The following is a 20,833-nucleotide window of genomic DNA, read 5'->3' as shown; positions in this document are numbered from 1 at the left end:
TCCCCGGGATTTCCGCCTGTGATCACGAAAGATCTGCATGTGTACAATTATTAATAGAGCCACATGCGTGTGTAAAGAATGATTACCGTCAATGGGTATTTGTTCAGCACACACACCTGGGCTGCCGACATCACTCCAATCAGAATAGACAGAACAGAGAGCAATAGATGTAGCCACTTGAGCTCCTACACAGTACAACAGCCTGCGGTGAGGGGAACCATGTTGAGAGACTGGGCTCAGTAAGGGAAACAAGCATGGATTATTATTCGCTATTTTAATTGATTTTGGTGAGGGGCCCTCAACATGGTAGTGCAAGCATTATCTCCCTTCAGGAGGGGGACCACTCACATATTTAACCTGTAAGATGAGGGGGCTCATCGAAATATCATGGGGTCCACAAAAACTGAGAGTCGGCCCTGAATACTATATCAAAAAAGGACTCATTATTGTCATCAAAGCATGCAATACATTTGTTGTTTTGATGACAGGGCATATAATTAGCATTTCATTTGCATAATATATTTTTTTAAGTGGGTGGGATTTGAGTTAACCATTTTGTATGGATACTGCAATGTGACATTAATGTAGGTGGCTTAGGCTATGCCTTTTCATGAGTTGCTTTAAGCTCTTAACTCCAGTGGCTCTTAGAAAAAGCTAATGACTTCAGTATCCTCGAAAAAAGCTGCTTTAGCTACAGCCACAAATGCTCTTACGTATTATTGTCAGTGCTCATCATTTAATAAAACTAATCATAAACTCATTTGTAAGTGTTTTACATTGGCAGACATTCTTATATCAGACCATAAATATTAAAAACAGAGTAGTGTAAGCTACAACCAGCTACAACCTACTTCGACCTGGCCTATTCTTATCAAGCCTTGGCTATAATACACTTCGTATTATAAAATATTATATAATATGTTTTATTATAAAATATACAATTCAATGCGACAGTTTTTTTCAATAGGATAATTTTCCAATATGGAACGATGCTTTCACCTTGTCCGGTCGTACAAGCTGTCGAGCGCGGTGTTGCTGAAACGGTGACGTAGGCTGATCGGAAGCATCACCACCACAGTCTCTATGTAGGAGTGAGCTCTCTTTTGGGGGTGCACGTTACAGATGCCGAAATGTACTGTCGTCGTGCTGTTGTTTTACACATCTCAAAGACGAGTAGTCAATCCCCGTTCAAACGGTGTGATCTCAGACAGCGTTTTATTTGAGGTAACAAGTCGGGCCTAACAAACGAGTTAAATCATACACACATAAACGTTCGGGGGTTACAGGGTGGTGGTCTCTTATAAAAATAGTTTTATTGCTAAGAGGGGAAAAGTATCATAGGCCTACTGTATCAAATTCAGTGAGGTCCCTATTGCTAAGATGCATGTCCTCGTCACATGCATGTTTGATGTATATACCTTGTATTAAAGTAGCCTCGTATTCTAGGTTACTCCTTTCTCATACTCCCGCCAGCTTGAATAAAAATAGGGATATATTTAGATTTAATTCCCCCCTCCCTTCTGACGCTCTATCTCATCGCTTCTCTCCCGACTCCAGCGAAGACGGTACCCCAGGTTATAGAATGGCTGACGTCAGAGCCCCTTCGTAATTTGAGGAGTAAACATTCTAGCACCCCCTTCCCAGGTTTACTCTCTGCTTGCTTTCATTGATGATTTAATCAGGCAATCGCGCCGTGACAGGTCCTCTCTTTCCCATCCTGCACTTAGAAGGAAAACAGACGAAAGGGGAACCAACCGAAACGGAAGTATTTACTATTAGCTGCATTTTTCTTTTTCTTTTGCATCCTATGCTTTCCACGACCATCATCAATATATTTTTAATCTAGTCGTATTTTCTCTGAAATGGAAATGAGATGTCGCCCAACAGCGGTGATGTGCTGTACTCTTGCGATTTTATGCTTCATCTCTCGTTCCGTGAATGCTTCATTCGGGGACCGACAGTACCTCAACGAATGGGCGGTGGAGATTCCAGGAGGACCGGACGCCGCCAGGTCCATTGCCAAAGAATTGGACTACCGACTAATCGGTCAGGTATGTTTGGCGATCCGCACCAACGCCCCGAGAACACTTTCACCACCCACTAGTGGTCTTCGAACTGCACTTTAGTCTTTACATTAATACAATGTATAGCCTACAATTAATTAGTATTATATTACTCAATTTTGGGTTGTTCACGTCTTGGTATCAGTATTCAGCCTTGTTTTAAAATATGGAATCGTTTGTAGACTACATACTAGAGCTGTTGGGAGCTGAGATGCAGGGTGGCTCAGCGGCAGATATGGAGTGTACACGCGGACCGCATCCTATTCCTCACTGAACTTCTGCTTTAGATTTAAAAACACGGCAACTGCAGTGATTGGTGCACCTTGTCGAGCATCCTCCTAGGTCTGGTCAGAGTGAGCAGGGATATTCTATATGAATCTACGATAAAAATTCATTATTGATTTTTTCCTCCATCATTCTATATACCATCACGATTACTTACAATGAATTCATGGATGTCATCAAACAAGAACATTTAGTCTGTCAGTGCATTCGGGCGCAATACATGTATCCAATACATTTTTGGAGATGTGATCCTTTTAAAAACAAGTTCCTGTTATAGTCACTATTCAATGATTAATTGTGTACTGTGTACCCAATAGCCTCCTTCTGTAAATGTGTATATCCAATGCTGTAATTATCTTTCTACCTTGTGTAAAACAAACATAATAGACCCAGATCAGCTCTCCCCAGTCTATTCAGTGGAACCAGGCGATCTGACTTCACTGTTCAATGATTAACCTGTTTCTTTTCAGTCAGTGCAATGGGCATGATGCCATATTAATTGAGCTGGCTTAGAAAGGGGTCCAGAATAAAACATAGTTCCTAAATTATTATTATAAATAGTAATAGTCTCAGGAACACCTGTGGATTTAGCTAGTGGATTCAGCTATGCAAATCTTGCTATTGATGTAGAAGAGGTAGCTACCTTTTAGTTGTATATATAAAAAAACTGAAGGGTAGATAGCTCCTCTACCGTTAAATCCACAGGTGTTTCTCAGACTATTGTGAACATTTTCTAAATGATGAATCAATTACAAATAATGCTGAAATATCTATTAACATCTTGCTATTGATCTTTCTAAACATTGTTATTTTATAAATTATCAAGAACGTTTAAAAACATCTACAACTTCTTTTTCAAAATGTTGTGATGTTGCATTTAATACAAATAAAAGCAGAATGCAATGATGTGCAAATGTATCCATATATTTTTATTGAAAATAGTACAAAGACAACATATCAAATGTTGAAACTGAGGAATGTTATTGTTTTTGGAGAATTACATGTCCATTTTGAATTTGATGCAAGCAACACGTTTCAAAGAAGTTGGGACAGGTCTGCTGACCATTGTGTTGCATTACGTCTTCATTTAACAATGAGACCAATTGCTGAAATTTTGAAACTGGTATTTTGTCCCATTCTTGCCTGCTCAACAGTTGGTCTACTTTGCTGTATTTGTCATTTCGTAATGCACCAAATGTTTTCAGAGGGTGACGGATCAGGACTGCAGACAGGCCAGTTTAGCAACCAGACTCTTTTACTGCAGAGCCATGCTGTTGTGATACGTGCAGAATGGGGTTTGGCATTGTCCTGCTGAAATAAGCAAGGCCTTCCCTGAAAGACATTGTCTGGGTGGCAGCATATGTTGCCCCAAAACCTGTATATATTGTTCAGCATTTATGGAGCCTCCACAGAAGTGCGAGTCTCACATGCCATGTGTGCTAATGCACCACCATACATCACAGATGCTGGCTTCTGCACTGTGTGATGATAACAAGCCAGATGGTCCCTCTCCTCTTTAGCCCGGAGGACACGGCGTCCATGACTCCCAAAAATAATCTTACATTTTGATTTGTCAGACCACAGGACAGTTTTCTACTTCGCCTCAGTCCATCTGAAATGAGCTTGGGCCCAGAGAAAGCACTGGCGTTTTTTGGATCTTATTTATATGTGGTTTCTTCTGTACATGGTAGAGTTTTAACTTGCATTTGTGGATGCTGTGTCGTACTCTGTTCACAGACAGGGGTTTTCGGAAGTGTTACTGAGCCCATGCAGTGATGTCCACTACAGAATTGTGTTTGTTTTTAATGCATTGCCACCTGAGGGCCGGAAGATCACAGCCACCCAATATTGTTTTTCACCCTTGTCCTTTGTGTCCAGAGATTACTCCAGATTATCTGAATCTTTTAATTGCAATTTTACCTTGTGATACGTTATTCTTGAATGGTGGCACTATTTGCCCGCGCAGTCTTTAACAGACTGCTGAACCCCTTTCCACCCTCACTTCTGACAGGCCCATCCTCTCTGGAATGATCTTTTAATACCCAATCATGTTACTGACCTGTTGCCAATTGACCTAATTAGTTGTGTGATACTCCATCAGGTTTATTTTTTTTAGCATTACAAAAGGTTTCCAGTCCATTGGTGCTTCTGTCCCAGCTTTTTTGAAACGTGCTGCCGGCATCAAATTCAAAGTGAGCATGTATTTTCCAAGAAACAATAACATTCCTCAGCTTCAAGATGTGATATGTTGTCTTTGCACTATTTTCTGTTGAATGTATGGTTCAACTGATTTGCACACCATTTCATTCTGTGTATCTTTACATTTTATACAGCGTCCCAAAGTTTTTTAGAAACAGGGGCTCCTATGTTTTCAATGTATTAAAGAGAGGTGGTGACCAGGGGCGCCGTGTAGGGGGGGGGAAGTTAGGACAATTCCAAGGGCCCATGACTGACAGGGGCCCCAAGAAATAGGTAACAGCTGCGCAGAGGGGGCCCAATTAGATTTTTTGTCATGGGGCCCAAAATTCCTGGCGGCGCCCCTGGTGGTGACTGTCGGGGAAGATGAGTGAGTCAGTCAAATGGCAGTGGGCCAAGTTCCAACCAACGCTGACTCCGACAGACGTTTGCCAGGTCATCAGCTGTAACCCCTCAACCAAGCGAGGCGCTTAAGGCCCTGATTCAACAAGCCGTTCGAGACATTCAAAGGGACCTGTGCTTCCTGGCGTAATATGACCTACGCTTCTCGATGAAAACGAAATTTAATAATGATTGCAATTTTAATTACGTGTGGTCCTATGTTTTGGAATTGACAGGGAGAGGCTAATGGTGTCACATCACTGATTCAGAATATTTAATAACCCCAACACACTTGTCTGCAGATTGGGGCGCTAGAAAACCATTACCTGTTCAAGCACCAAATTCATCCTAGCAGGACGAAACGCAGCGCCGATCACATCACCAAACGCCTGTCAGAGGATGATCGGGTGAGCAGTCCCGTGTCTGTAACGCCTTCTACGGCTGTATATGAAATTGCACTGTTTGTGACCAGGGAGGTACATTTAAAAGAATGTTTAGTCAAAATCAAGTGGGCTTGTACATTAACTAAAGCTAAGATGCCCAAAAAGTATAGGTATGGCTGATGTCTAATATGTTTGCCTCTCCTTGGATGTTAAGGTGTCGTGGGCAGAGCAGCAATATGAGAAGCGGCGCAGTAAGCGCTCCGCTCTGCCGCGGTCATGCCGTGATTGTCCCGCGGACAAGCTGTTTGATGACCCAATGTGGAACCAGCAATGGTACCTGGTGAGTCACAAAGAGACAGCTTTTCCCATATGTTTACAATGCAGTCAGGGATATTTTGATTTGAAGGGTCATTATTATTTTGGTGATTATTTGGGCCATTACTATAGCCAGTGCTGAAATCTAATCTTGGAATAAACATTGATGTAAAATGGGTTTTCTGACCCAACCAGCAGTGATGTCTGTTTTGATCCCGCTGTTGAATTCTGGTTGGCCAGATTCTCAAACACAGAGTCCCAACCAGATCTCAAACCTGTTTTTGTTTCCTTGCCAATACTTAAGAGTAATAAACAGGCAGCTCCCATAATGAGTGGTGGCTTTGTCTTCACATAGAAAAAAATGGTTCACTGGAAGTTATGCATTAGCATTTGAGAGTTGTGTTGGGATTGTTGATATCGCATTTAAATATTTGGACACTGACACAATTTTCATAATTTGGGCTCTGTATGCCACTAGAATTGATTTAAAATGAAAAAAATGAGATGCAATTGAAGTGCAAACTTTCAGCTTTAAATCAAGTGGTTTAACAAAAATATTGTATGAAACGTTTACGAATTGCAACCATTTTCATACACTGTACCCTTATTTCAGGGGCTCAAATGTATTGGGCAAATAAATCATAAATCAAATGTTCATTTTTAATACTTTGTTGAGAATCCTTTGCAGGCAATGACTGCTTGAAGTCTGGAACACATGGACATTACCAAACTCCTTTGTGATGCTTTGCCAGGCCTTTACTGCAACTGTCTTTAGTTTTTGTTGGTTCGTAGGTCTTTTTGCCTTAGGTTTTGTCTTCAACAAGTGAAATGCATGCTTGGTCCGGTTAAGATCAAATGATTGACTCGGCCATTGCAGAATATTCCACTTCTTTGCCTTAAAAAACTCCAGGGTTGCTTTGGCAGTATGTTTTGGGTCATTGTCCATCTGTAAAGTGGAACACCGCCCAATCAACTTCGCTGAATTTAGTTGAATCTGAGCAGACAATATATCCCTATACAATTCAGAATTCAAGCGTCTGCTTCTGTCTTCTGTCACATCATCAATAAACACTAGTGACCCAGTGCAATTGGAAGCCATGCATGCCCATTCCATCACACTGCCTTCACTATATTTTACAGATGATGTGGAATTCTTTGGATCATGAGCCATTCCATGCCTTCTCCATACTTTTTTCTTCCCATCATTCTGGTACAGGTTGATCTCAGTTCATCTGTGCAAAGAACGCTGTTCCAGAACTGGGCTGGCTTTTTTAAATGTTTTTTGGCAAAGTCTAATATGGCCTTTCTTTTCTTGATGCTTATGAATGGTTTGCACCTTGTGGTGAACCCTCTGTATTTGCACTCGTGAAGTCTTCTCTTTATCGTAGACTGGGATAATGATATGCCTACCTCCTGAAGAGTGTTCTTCACTTGGCTGGATGTTGTGAAGGGTTTTTCTTCACCATGGAAAGGATCCTACGATCATCCACCACTGTTGTCTTCCGTGAACGTCCAGGCCTTTTTGTGTTGCAGAGCTCGCCAGTGTGTTCTGTTTTTCTCACAATGTACCAAAATATTGATTTGGCCACTCCTAATGTGCTTGCTATCTCTGATGGATGCTTTTTTTGCAGCCTAAGGATGGCTTGTTTCACTTTCATTGAGGGCTTCTTTGACCGCATGTTGTGGTTGCACAGCAACAGCTTCCAAATCTGAATGCCACGCCTGGAATCAACTCCAGACTTTTTACCTGCTTAATTGATGAAGAAATAACTAAGGAATAGTCCACGCCTGTGAAACAACTTTTGTGTCAAATGTCCAATTACTTTTGATCCCTTGAAAAAGAGGGGCTACATATTAAAGAGCTGTAATTTCTAAACCCTTCCTCTAATTTGGATGTGAATACCCTCAAATTAAAGCTGAGAGACTGCACTTTAAGCCAATATTTATTATTTAACTGTAACTTGAATATATATTGGTAAACAGACAAAATCACAAAACTTGTGTCAGTGTCCAATTATTTCTGACCTAACTGTATGTGTACTGGTGGGCATGTGAATATGTGATGTGAGACACGTCAGATATTAGTTAATAGGTTTTAACTCAGCGATAACTAAATTCTTCATTAATCACCCAAAATCCCAGCCAAAAGACCCATTTGTTTAATTGAACATGCTGGCCTAGTAGGACATTATATGGAAACTCAACCCTGACCACACGGGATCCATTGGAACGGAGTGGAACCCAATTTAACCAAACATAATGGTTCTTTCAGTCTATTGAATCCCATAGGATGACAGACTTGCGTCTGCGTATTAGCTACCAGAAACAGATTCATCGTTTTCTGTCCCGTGTTTAGGATTAGGCCGACCCACCGTAGATTGGATTTTTAATCCAAGTCATTAGCGATTGATGGATTACTTACACCAGTTGTGTTTTGATAGTGTTTTTCTGTTGTTGATATGTATGCATGGCGCAATTTCATTATTACTTTTCTATGGCAGCGGTGCTGTTTAAATCAACACCAGATATCTAATAAAGATGTGATGTGTGTGTGTGTGTGTGTGTTTGTGTGCCGCAGTGTGTGTGTGTGTGTGCAGCAGTGTGTGTGTTTTCCATGCTCTTTCCATTTTCCCTGAAATAAATGAACTGAGTCATTTACTCCAGGAAAAAAGAAAATAAATGGAGATGGGTTCTTTGTACTCACCTGGCTGTGATCCTAATGTAATTGGTCATCAAGTGAATGCTTACTGTGTTTCAGCGTTCCGGTGCTATCAGAGTTACTAGAAGCTCCAAGTTCCCAGTGTGAAATATATTAATGACTCTCTGAATCAGAATTACAAGTGGGAAACTCTGTTTTTACCCTGGTTTCCAAGTTGTTACATTGCACAATTGACTATTTACATTTTAAACAAGAAGATAACAACAAACCTTTTTTACACAGTGACAAGTTTTATCAAAATGGGTAATGGATCTAGACTGACCATTGTCAATGTTAAGTTTGCTAGCTAACTTTAGCAATGTTAACAATTTTATCAAGCCAACCAAACTCTTTTATTGTCTTTAAAAGCACTCAAACACAATTAATGTTGGACATTACATATTTTACATCCCAGTCCTTATTTCAAGCATTTGTCACTGAGAGCTTACAACTGATACCAGCTACACCTGCCTATTCACTCTGATTGGTGTAAGCAATGATACAAAACATGATGGGACCAGTCACAGAGCTTTGTTTTCATTTCCTGTATTTTGCTGCTCTGCCAGCTAAATATTTAAGAATTCATCTTGCAGACTATACTAGACCAACAAACAAATTATATGTATGTTGATTATAGTTTGAACTACAGACACAGTTTCTAGTTTGAACTACAGACTAACAAAAATATTGACTGTGCGTGGAAATGTATAGAGAAAGAAAATACAGAAAAATACAAATATGCAAAGATAGCTGTAGTAATAGCCATTGAAGTAGGGTTGTGTGGGAGGACAATTGTAACAGAATGACTAAAGCCAGATAGATAACTGTAAGAGATATCAGGAATGATACAGCGGTGGAAAGGTGACAGAATGCTAGTGAGGGGAAAGAACAGAGTACTGAGTTCGTTGACAGATGGAGGAAGGACCTGATGTGAACAGAGAGATGGAGGAAGGACCTGATGTGAACAGAGAGATGGAGGAAGGACCTGATGTGAACAGAGAGATGGAGGAAGGACCTGATGTGGACGGAGAGATGGAGGAAGGACCTGATGTGGACGGAGAGATTGAGGAAGGACCTGATGTGAACAGAGAAATGGAGGAAGGACCTGATGTGGACGGAGAGATTGAGGAAGGACCTGATGTGAACAGAGAAATGGAGGAAGGACCTGATGTGAACAGATAGATGGAGGAAGGACCTGATGTGGACAGAGAAATGGAGGAAGGACCTGATGTGAACAGATAGATGGAGGAAGGACCTGATGTGGACAGAGAGATGGAGGAAGGACCTGATGTGGACAGAGAGATGGAGGAAGGACCTGATGTGGACAGAGAGATGGAGGAAGGACCTGATGTGGACAGAGAGATGGAGGAAGGACCTGATGTGGACAGAGAGATGGAGGAAGGACCTGATGTGGACAGAGAGATGGAGGAAGGACCTGATGTGAAAAGAGAGATCTAGATGCTGATGGATAGCAAAAAGAAAAGGCAGACATATGATGAGTCATACAATCAGGTACCAAGACAGGAGGAGCTACAGAAGTCCAGCCGGGCTGCTCGGCCTGATTCCAGAATAATCTATAAGATCTTTGATGTTTTGTTCAACATTTACCAGAATATCTTTGGGGATATGTCATATATTTGACTGTGCTGTATGGATGTAGAACAGGGTTTTCGAGATCATCTCAGTTAGTCTCCAGTCTCTCACTTTCTTAACCTTCTCTTCACTTTCTCCAGTGGGGGGACGACGACGACTGACTAAGGAAAAGCAAGAAGGAATATGGGAAAAAACACAGAAATACCAAAGGGGGGGGGGGGGGGGCAAGCGAGAGAGAGCAACAAAAAGAGAGAGAGAAAGAAAGAGACGGGATGGAGCAAGAGAGGAGAGAAAAGGGTGGAGAGAGAAAGAGGAGGAATGTGGGGTGTGGATAGCGAGGTGACCGAGGGAACACGCGGTAAGAGGCTGGGAAAAAAAACGGAGAATGGAAAAAAAGAGCGATCCCAGCTATGACTCATTGCTCTGGCTGGCGTTGCGCAGTGCCTGGGCATAATGCGGGAACGAGCAGGGCAGCACCCAGTCCTGGTCTTATTTTTAGTCCTGTCTCCTACCCGGAATTACCGACTGCCGCTATCGCTGTACAGCCACGCTCACACCCTACTGATTAGCTGATTAGCGCTACCTGTGCGCCCCACACATATCCACGGGACTGGTGGAGCTGATAGAGTTCTGGCCTTGGACAGTGGCACCTTATCACGACCTGTTGCCGCCTCGTTGCGCCTCGCCCCCGTAGCACAGTCTTCAGGGGACCGCTTCAGTCTGATCATTTCTGTCGGGTGGAAGTGCTAGCCTGCACGCTCTCCACGGCAAGTGGTCAAGAGAGTGGCTGCATAGGACAAAGAAAGCAAGAAGCTGATAATGAATTGCAAAAGGTCGACGCTGGACAGTTTCCATTAGCGAACATGAAGATATAGCAAGGGGGAGGCCATCTTAGGTTGACCTTTCTCCATTGTTTTGGATGCTGGCCCATGACATTTGATAGCCATAGATGGGATTTAAGTACCTCACTCTAGTACAATAAAATCATATGATAATGGGAAGACTGTATGATATTATAATATGATTACTGGAATCATACGGCATATGAATTGCTGGGAAAAAATGCAGATTGGAACATATCATAGAAAATGGGTGATGTTGTGCACAGTTGGATTACATTTTGGCTCATGAGCACCATGTCCCCAACTACTGTCTGAAATGATATCACAATGCTGGAGTGCATCTTAAAGGCAACACAAATGTGCTCATGATTGTAAATGGCAGATGAGGAATGTATTTCTGTTCTTTCCCATTGTTGTGGCATATGAGAGCTAAGTCCTCTATGTAGGACCAATATTGTAATTAGATATTGTCTTAAATATTATGTCAATGATTGTGATCTGTTTTGTTACTGTTTGTATAAATGTTTTTTTTACATACATTTTGTTGAAGAATAAATTCATTAATATACTCATTAATTTCAATATACTCATTATGAATTTAACATCAAATTAACTAGTGAGGTTAGGTTAACTTCTTTACCCTATCAACACTCAAAATAGAAGCATATTTTACCACAATATTTGTCAAATTCAGAAATATAAAAACCACTGAACTGTATCTTTAAAACACAGTTAGACTTGCATTTTGAAATGATGGACCGTCTGGCCTTGTCTCCATAGTCTTTTATACGTAATGTAAAAAACATTTCCTCAAACTTATCTCTCATTTTCTGAGAAGGGATAGGTGGAGATAGGGGGACCATTTAATGTTTGTTTCAATTAGGACCTCTAGCTGTAGTCTACATAATAACATTCCATGTAACCAAAACTACTTTCATCTTTCTATCCATCTCTCTCCCTAATCCTCTATCTCTCACTCTCTTGATATATCTCGCTTCTTCCCCTGTGTCTGTGAATTCCAGCAAGACACTCGAACATCCTCCTCCCTGCCCAAGCTGGACCTCCACGTGATTCCTGTGTGGAAGAAAGGGATCACAGGAAAAGGAGTGGTCATCACCGTTCTGGACGATGGTCTGGAGTGGAACCACACCGACATCTACCCCAACTACGTAAGACAACGTTTCCATGGCAACAGACATCACTAAGGGAGAGCATTTCCATGGCAACGTTGGTGACATAGCCATTCATGAAGCAGAATTAAGATATTATGATTGGTTGTGACGACAGTTGTAGGTGTGTATTTGTTTTCTTATTCACCCAAACTGGGCAGGATTCAACTATTCTGAATCTGGTGTAAAACATTTTAATTGGATCCATTCAAAAATGGTTGATAAAATGTCTTCCCACACTCATCTTAACTACAGGTTATATTGGCATGTACTTTCTTGAAGTAATAAACCGTTTAGACAACTGTCACACATTCCCCTCTCTTTAAAGAAATGTCTTTGTTTCAGCTCTAAATCATTTCCTCCCTGGTCCTCCTCCCTTGTGTTCAACCATCCATACATCCATAGTTTACAGTCCCCCTCAGTGCCAGAACGTTGGCGCTCAGCCCAGTAACCTCCTAAGTGAGTTGCTGGATTTGGGTTCTAAATCCTGTGGTGATTTTTACTGTCTCCTCCTTATCCAGGACGCAGCAGCCAGCTATGACTTCAATGACAATGACCCTGACCCCTTCCCAAGATACGACTCCACCAATGAGAACAAGTAAGGGGCAACCAACAACAACGCCTTTTGGTTACAAATGGGAGCTGTATGAAGGAGGTTTCTCTTTTTTCAAATCATAATTTGTACATTCATTATTTCCAGGCACAGGTTTACACTAGGGATGGGCACGGATAGTCGAATATTCGAATACCCGAATTTATTTTGGTATTCAAATACTTGTGTGTGTATTAAATAAACCCCAATTTTTTTTTATTATATGTATTTTTTTGGTGGAAATAAATATACTTTAATGTTATTTTTCTAAATAATAAAAAAATTCCAATATTTTTTTTAATATATGACGAAATACCATGACATTGAAAAAAAGTAGAACATTTTAAATCGTTTTTATAACATGCGCTCCTTCACACGTGTTTGTTTTTTACGTTTCTCAATCAAAGCGGTAGTGGTGTGGTCGGGCCCAGTCAGTTAGAATGACGCAATATATACTTCTAAGCCTGCTGTTAGCAAGTGGATGAAAGTCAAATTATTCAAAGGAAGATGGAATATATTTACTGAATTAATGTTTTTTAATTTCCTCCGGGAAAAATATTTGGGCACAAAACGCTACGTAAACTTCCGCTGTGGAATCGAAAGGCTATCGATTGTGCAGAAAACGTGATAAAGCAAATAGCATATAGCTGGCTAGCTTAGTCAACTAGCTTCTCTTCCATCCAATTATCTCAATGTTGTGTGTTGATTAATATTGTCTTCTAGTTGTGTAGTTTTGCGTGTCAACCATAAGGATTCCTCCATACACGCAGTTGCTTTTTTGTCCCACGTACGGTCATTGAGCCGACGTACATGAGAACAACTCTGTCCTTCGCGCATTATGTAGTAGCGTGCACGTGGTATTTCGGTTAACCGAATACTATTCGAATAACAGCACATACTATTCGGATAATTAAAAATGGTGCAGTGCACATCCCTTGTTTTCACTCACGTGGATTAGCTGTCATAGTAGCCGATCCAAACAGTCATGGCATCCAGTAGTAACATCGACATAAATATGTTACTCGTTAATTAATTTGGTGTAGCCTTTCAGTCTGTTGGCCATCAGAAAACACATACACAATATACTCTCTAGTAAGGGCATCTTCTATGTCCATGACATAAACCGGACAGGAAGAGGAAAGCCAGCTAGTCCCACAGGAATACAGTCAGGTGACATTGTCTGGTCTAACAGACACACAGAGACATCCCAACTGGGCGTAGAATAATGATATATCTTGATAATTTTTGATGTATGTTACAAATTAGAAAAATGTTGTCAATTAGAAAAGTCTGACAATCAACACATTTCCCCAGTAATATATGATTTATTGGCCATTATTGGCATTCACCCAAGAAAATACTGTGTATTAACTGATTCTTCTTCATGATCATAAGATGTAGATGTAAGATGTTGTACGGTAGATGATTGCTTGGTCGGTTAATAGTTCCCAGAAACATTCTGAAGCCTTATAGTATCACAGATAGTAGTTATAATACTGTATTTCTGTGGTAGATCCTAACCATTTCAACTGAGATCTGACAACTCCACATCATCATCAATTGGTTTGGAGTAGAAGAAGAAAGAGAAAATGGGATCATCTGTTAAAATACAAAAAAGAAAAAAACACCCACCCACAGAAAACCGCTCGCTAAAACCCTGTAGGTTCAATGTTCTCCATTCTCTCTCTCTCTCTCTCACCCACAGTCTTTGTCTCATAGACAATACCTGTAAATTATGACTCACACTATGACAGCAGGGAGGGTCACAAACACACACACTCAGCCCGCCCCCTCCCAGCCATCAGACTGCACCCTTTTGTGGTTAACGACTCCGGCCGTGGCTCCGCGTCATTCTCACTGTGGCAGCCGCCTGTCTGTTTTCTCCTGTGAGCACGCCACAAAAAGGGGTCTTTCATTTTCAGTTGGCAAGAGTCCCCCTCCGTATCAATGTCTTCTATGGCAGGCACATAATGAGACGAAGGATCTTGTGTAACCAAACCAAAACCAATTGTCTGTTGCTGGCACAGGTTTTTGTGGTGGATCAGCTTTGTTTTGATGAGATTTGAGCTTACTGTAATCAATATAGAGGTTTAACATAAACCACCCAGCAAACAAAATGAGTTGTGAGGATGTCCCAGAAACATCTGAGGGTTCTTGTCACTTCCGATGTCTTGATGACGTCTGTTGTTTACCGGGCAGTTTGCAATGTTGTTTGGGTCAGACTTGTTTATTCTCAATGCACAGAATATAATCAAGTCATTAGAGGGATCAGTATTGATCCGTTTGTAAAGTAAAAGGCTGTCACATGAATGTGGTTCTGTGTCTTCCTTCTCTGTATGTTCTCAGACATGGGACGAGGTGTGCTGGGGAGATCGCTATGCAGGCAGACAACAATAAATGTGGAGTTGGGGTGGCGTACAACTCCAAAGTTGGAGGTAAAAGATGCTGACACATTGGGGACACTGTGTAGTGTGTGTGTGTGTGTGTGTGTGTGTACTGTGCAGGACAGGATGTCACATCTAAAGTGAGAACAATCTCTAGATTGAGAGAATAAGAGAGAAAGAGGGTGTGTGTGTGAATGTGTGTTTATGTGTGAGTCTGGACAGCAGCTGAAAGGGAAGTTGTTCTGGTGGCTTGTTACTTTGTTGAGCGGATCTTTACACAATGCCACTTATCAATTGACAGAGCAACAATTCAGCACCTGTTTCCACACTGAAAATAGTCACATTTAATACATACTATTAAAATGCAAAAATGTATTTAATTACATCTCCACCATTTGGGATGGATAACATTACATGCCATGTCTGAGTGTTAGAGGCAATAATCAGGCAACCAAACATTTGTCTGATGTGTTCCATCATGTTGATGTTTGCAGGGATCCGGATGTTGGACGGTATTGTGACAGACGCCATTGAGGCCAGTTCTATTGGCTTCAACCCGGACCATGTGGACATCTACAGCGCCAGCTGGGGACCCAACGATGATGGCAAGACAGTGGAGGGCCCTGGGCGTCTGGCATCCAAGGCATTTGAGTACGGCATCCAGAAGGTACCAAGCTGCAGTCCTTCGGTTGTTACCATCTCAACGCACGGCACCGCGTTAATAAACATTATACTCTCATTCTGTCATAAAGTTCATTCTTCTTTTGTAGAATTTACCCTTTCAACCTATAGATTCACGCTTCATCATAATTTAAGTAAGACGCAGAAACTGTTATTACAACATGACCGTTAAACTTTTACTCATAACATTAGAGTGAGTATTGTGAAAATAGGGGACACACTAACAAAATGGGACACTTTAGCTTTTATTAATGGAAATCTTTGCATGCGTCCCATTTTTCTAAATACTCCCCAAAATGTCCCATTAACACAATGTGGACAACAGTCAACTCTCCTTACCTGGCCTGTCTAAACACGACCAGCCTGAGCTGAAGCTAACGGAACACACGGACTCTGTGCCCCGCCTCCTTCCCTCAGGGCCGCGGAGGAAAGGGCTCTATCTTTGTGTGGGCGTCGGGGAACGGCGGACGCCAGGGGGACAACTGCGACTGCGACGGCTACACGGACAGCATCTACACCATCTCCATCAGCAGTGCCTCCCAGCAGGGCCTGTCCCCCTGGTACGCGGAGAAGTGCTCCTCCACTCTGGCCACTGCGTACAGCAGCGGAGACTACACCGACCAGAGAATAGTGAGTTGGGCCGTAGTGACACCCGCACCCCCCGCCCTGCGTGGTGGACCACGCGTGTCGTTCTGTTATGTACTCACCGTTACCTATGGCAACTTTGTTTCACCCCTGTGCTACCCAAGACCAGCGCCGATTTGCACAACGAATGCACTGAGACACACACAGGAACCTCTGCCTCCGCCCCACTGGCTGCTGGGATATTTGCCCTGGCACTTGAACAGAAGTAAGCAGTTTAAGGTGAATGATGTCTACCACGGAAATTGGTCTTCCGGGCGGGGCTTCATGTCTGACACCTTGTCCGTCTGTCTCCACCAAACACCCCCCCCCCCCCCCAGCCCTGACCTGACATGGAGGGACATGCAGCACTTGGTGGTGTGGACGTCAGAGTTTGACCCGCTGGCCAACAACCCCGGGTGGAAGAGGAACGGGGCCGGCCTGATGGTCAACAGTCGTTTTGGCTTCGGTCTGCTCAACGCCAAGGCCCTGGTGGACCTGGCCGATCCGGCTGCCTGGAAGCATGTCCCCCAGAAGAGCCTATGCATTGTCCGGGATGACTCCTTCCAACCCAGGTACAGCATTGTGGTAGACCAGAAATGTCCGACGCTCCATGCTGTCTGTTTAGGTTCTAACTTATTCTGGCGGGAACAGAGAAATAAAAGTCAGAGGTGTTTTTGTTGGGTAAAGTGGGTTTTTTTTCTTTTCTGTGGAGCGATGTTCTTTATGCCAATCACTTCAGGTTTTCTAAGCATTAGGAGTTTAGGGTTAGAGCTAAAGCTAGCAGCTATTGTTACAAAGCCAACATTTATCTCCAGACTAAACCTGTTCCAGGGGGATTTATTTATTTATTTATCCAAGCAGATGTTTTTTTTTTTTTCTACCTTACGGATTAACTGCATCATGACGTGTGGGCCATTAGCTAGTTTTGCCACCAGTGCTAGTCGAGGCTTCGTCCTCCTTCTGACCCTCATTGTAAAGCACATGTTTAGTATTTAAAGTTTACATTTCTTAGATATCTTTCTCTAACAGCAGTTTACGGTCGAAAAGGAATTGCAGTTCATAGCTAGGGTTCACAGATAAAACTAGCCTATGCTAACAAAAATCAGTGGAAGACATTTTGAATGTTTTTGAAATGCAGATTGACAAATTATTTAGATTTGCTTGAGTGTGTTTGTGTGTGTGTGTGTGTGTTTGTGTGTGTGTGTGTGTTTGTGTGTGTGTGTCTGTGTGTGTGCGTGTGTGTGGATGTGTGGGTGTGTGTGAGTGGGTGTGTGTGTGTGGAAACTGTGTTCTGAAATCTCCTTGCTTATAGACATCTAAGGAACCAATTAAGTGTACATTTTAAAATACCTCATGTATCCTTTAATATTGACTCAGCACTGGAAAAAACCTCAACTCAGATCTTGATCACGTCCCTTTGCCAAATAGCAGGGATTCAGTGATTCAGTGGCGTTGACTCCCAGTTCCCCCTTTACCTAGGCCATCATCACGTCATCTCTGGATAATCCGGAGGATTTAAGATTCAATTGTATCTTTGTTCATTGTTCTGCAGCCCGCCTCATACAGTCCGGTGTACAGGTCTGGCCAGGAAAAAAGATAAACCCTGATTCTGTGGCAATCACTGGCCATCCAAAAGAGTGTGCAGAAATATATGGACAATACAACATTTAATGTTCTTGTAATCAGACAGAAAGCTCTCATTAGAAATGTTAGAATTCTGACATTTATCCACAAGTAGCGTTTCATCCTAAGTGACATACCATTTGAAGTAATAAATAAGGATTTATGTAGATTAATAATGAGAGCATGTTTGAAGCGTGAACAATAGAAGGTGAACACACATGGTTTGGTTTGATATTCTGCAGTGCCGCAACCAATCACAGTGCAGATTTCTTTGTGCTGTCTTCGTCCCCCAGGGCATTGAAAGCAGCAGGGGAGATAACCATTGAGATCCCTACTAAGGCTTGTGCCGGCCAGGACAACTCCGTTGTCTCCCTGGAGCACGTCCAAGTAGAGGCCAGTATCGAGTACACCCGGAGAGGGGACCTGCACATCACACTAACGTCCCCGTCAGGTCAGACTCGCACACGCACACGAAACACAGCACTGAAAACTCGAGCCAAAACAAGGCTTTATGGATCCGTTTGTTTTCCTATCAGGCACCAGCACGGTGCTGCTGGCGGAGAGGGAGAGGGACACATCATCCAACGGCTTCCGGAACTGGGACTTCATGTCGGTTCATACGTGGGGCGAAGACCCCACCGGGACCTGGATCCTGAGGATCACCGACACGGTTAGTCCCATGTCCAAAGGTCCAAAGGTCCTGCGGTTGGTCTACTCAAAATGCTGTGTTGCGCAAACATTGCGTCGCATCAATAGGTTGTCCAAACAAGCTGTTCATGACATTTTTTCTTTTCTCTTTTTTTCTCTCCAAGTCGGGGCGGATGGAGAATGAAGGCCAGATCCTAAGTTGGAAGTTGATTCTCCACGGCACATCAGAAAGGCCCGAGCACATGAAGAAGCCCAGGGTGTACGTGCCCTATAACGCCGTCCAGAATGACCGCCGGGGTGTAGAGCATATGGACGACATGATGGAGGTGAGCACTAATTCAATTTAAATTCATTGTAACGAGAAGCACACTAACTTTTGTGTATTGATATTCTATGAAGCTCCATTAAATGTATACATGATCTGTCGATCGGTATCAGGGCTAAAATGTAGCCAACTAACCTCATCCATTTCTTTTAGGAACTCAAGGCTGATGCCCAACAACCCCTGAAGAACCAACGCCCTCCCCCTGCCACAACAGACAGGAAGCAGGCAAACCCCACCTCCCTACCGCCCTCCCCATCCCTGGCACTCCTGCGTCTCCTCCAAACGGCCTTCAACAGGCAGACCCCGGCCACCCTGTCCCAGTCCCCGGCCAAGGCCTCCTCAAGCCGGGGAGAGCAGCCCCAGGGCAAGGCCCCCTCCAGCCAAATGGGAGCAGGCCCTCGTGTCACCCCGCAGAGGCTGTACCAGGCCCTGGATCGGATCAACCAGCACCCACGGGGCGACCAGGACACGAGCCTGTACAGCGACTACAGCGACGGCTTCTACAATGCCAAACCCTACCGACACCGAGACGACCGGCTGATGCAGGCGCTCTTCGACATGATTTCTGACGACAGGCAGTGAGGGGGACGAGGGGGGTGGTGGTGGTTGTGGGGGGAGGGGCGGGAGGGGCGGGAGTGGAGGCAGGAAGGGAGGATGAAGGCCGCAGTGTGCTTTGTCGTTTTGATAGCGCGCTTCCCAGTCGCAACCGAGTGCGTTATGACAATGTCTTGTGGGCGAATTGGGTCTTTCAATCATCCTTTCGGGGTTTCATGTTCTCTACGTTTTTCCTTTGAGGGAACTCCTAAGTCTAGTCTGGGTGTCCGCGGGTCCCTAAAAAGTCTCAAATTAGTCTTGAATTAAATCTAAATATAAGGCCTTGAAAAGCCTTAAATTGTCTTATTTTGTCTTTTTAAATGTCTTAAAAGGGTATTTATGAAGTTATTTTAGCATTGTGAAGAGGTGTAGTTTGTGAACACATTTTAGCTCTGGTCGCGCGCAGAGTGGAACCACGATTTCAGTCAGAATATTACATGTCTTCAAGACACTTGTGACGGTTGGCTCCCAACACCATTTTTTATGAGTTAGATAGCTAGCTAGTACCATAGCTGCGTAGTTGTGATCGGCTGTTAACCTTCCCGGAGCTACCATGGGAAAGTGCAAATTCCACCAGAAGTGGTTGGACAAGTGCAATTTTGCTTTGTGGTTGAAATCTGTTGGAGGGAAAAAAACGTCTTTTGCAAGACGTCTTTCCAACTTGGCGCTATGGGAATTAAATCTATGGAATCTCATATGAAGTGCAAGAAACACAAAAATGCTGTGAAAAGCTTCCAAAAAACGCCCAGCATTTCTCAGTTTCTGGTTGGTTCTACCACAGACAACAGTCCCGTGAAGTACATTTCAGCCAGTAACGGTATTGTTAGCAGTAGGCCTACTGCTCTAATAACGGTGGGTACTTCGGTCAAATTGGTGTCCGTATGTATTTTTTGTGTGGGGTGTTGTTTTGAAATTCGTCTTTAATTGAATTCAAAGTGGCATAAGAAAAATCTTTAAAAGTCTTACATTGAACTTGCTGAAACCTGCAGATGCCCTGCTAGTAGTGGAACTCTGAGCGTTTTCGGGGGTAAAGGCATGGATTTGAGTTTCTTCCTCTCAGTTAAAGCTAACATTGGCTAATACCACCTCATCGGGCTCTACTGTCCCAGAGTAACATTGACGCATTTCCCCCCCCCTTTTTTTTTCAGAATAAATGAGGGAAGCAGGTAGTATGAGAGCAAACACGTTCACTTCCACACATTCTAAACGCACTTAGCAACCAAAACGACAAAGCATAACCAAACCTTTGGGCGACGGGTGGAGGAACCCGCGGTTCCTGGAGGGCTGCAGGGTGTGACGGGTGCCACAGATCCTGCCCTGAATCCCAGATCAGTTTAGGCCAGGATCTGGGGAAGATTGAACCCAGTGTAACTAATCTGGTTTGGAGAGCTTCTTTGTTGACTGCTCGCTGTTGAAACAGTTCTGTAAACACTGGTC

At 43.0% G+C, this 20,833-nt stretch overlaps 1 protein-coding gene across 1 annotated transcript; it reads left to right on the top strand.

Annotated features, from left to right (window-relative positions):
* The first annotated feature begins 1,576 nt into the window (after nt 1-1,576).
* On the top strand, nt 1,577-19,392 carry pcsk1 (proprotein convertase subtilisin/kexin type 1). Its single transcript, XM_010880835.5, has 14 exons — nt 1,577-2,051; nt 5,228-5,332; nt 5,523-5,648; nt 11,779-11,925; nt 12,447-12,523; nt 14,864-14,952; nt 15,396-15,568; nt 16,000-16,212; nt 16,332-16,432; nt 16,545-16,778; nt 18,123-18,280; nt 18,366-18,499; nt 18,642-18,803; nt 18,956-19,392. Exons 1-14 carry the CDS (start codon nt 1,863-1,865, stop codon nt 19,382-19,384), a joined length of 2,337 nt encoding a protein of 778 aa, XP_010879137.4. The 5' UTR covers nt 1,577-1,862; the 3' UTR covers nt 19,385-19,392.
* The last annotated feature ends 1,441 nt before the right edge of the window (nt 19,393-20,833 follow it).

The sequence above is a fragment of the Esox lucius genome, chromosome 17, assembly GCF_011004845.1.
Source record: "Esox lucius isolate fEsoLuc1 chromosome 17, fEsoLuc1.pri, whole genome shotgun sequence".
In the NCBI taxonomy this organism is placed as follows: Eukaryota; Metazoa; Chordata; class Actinopteri; order Esociformes; family Esocidae; genus Esox; species Esox lucius.
This window is presented reverse-complemented; position numbering and strand designations above follow the sequence as displayed.

Coding starts and splice junctions, on each gene's coding strand:
- pcsk1 (XM_010880835.5), top strand. CDS start 1,863: ATGGAAATGAGATGTCGCCCAACAGCGGTGATGTGCTGTACTCTTGCG. Junction 11,926..12,446: donor CCGACATCTACCCCAACTAC/GTAAGACAACGT, acceptor CTCCTTATCCAG/GACGCAGCAGCCAGCTATGA. Junction 16,433..16,544: donor GCCCTGGCACTTGAACAGAA/GTAAGCAGTTTA, acceptor CCCCCCCCCCAG/CCCTGACCTGACATGGAGGG.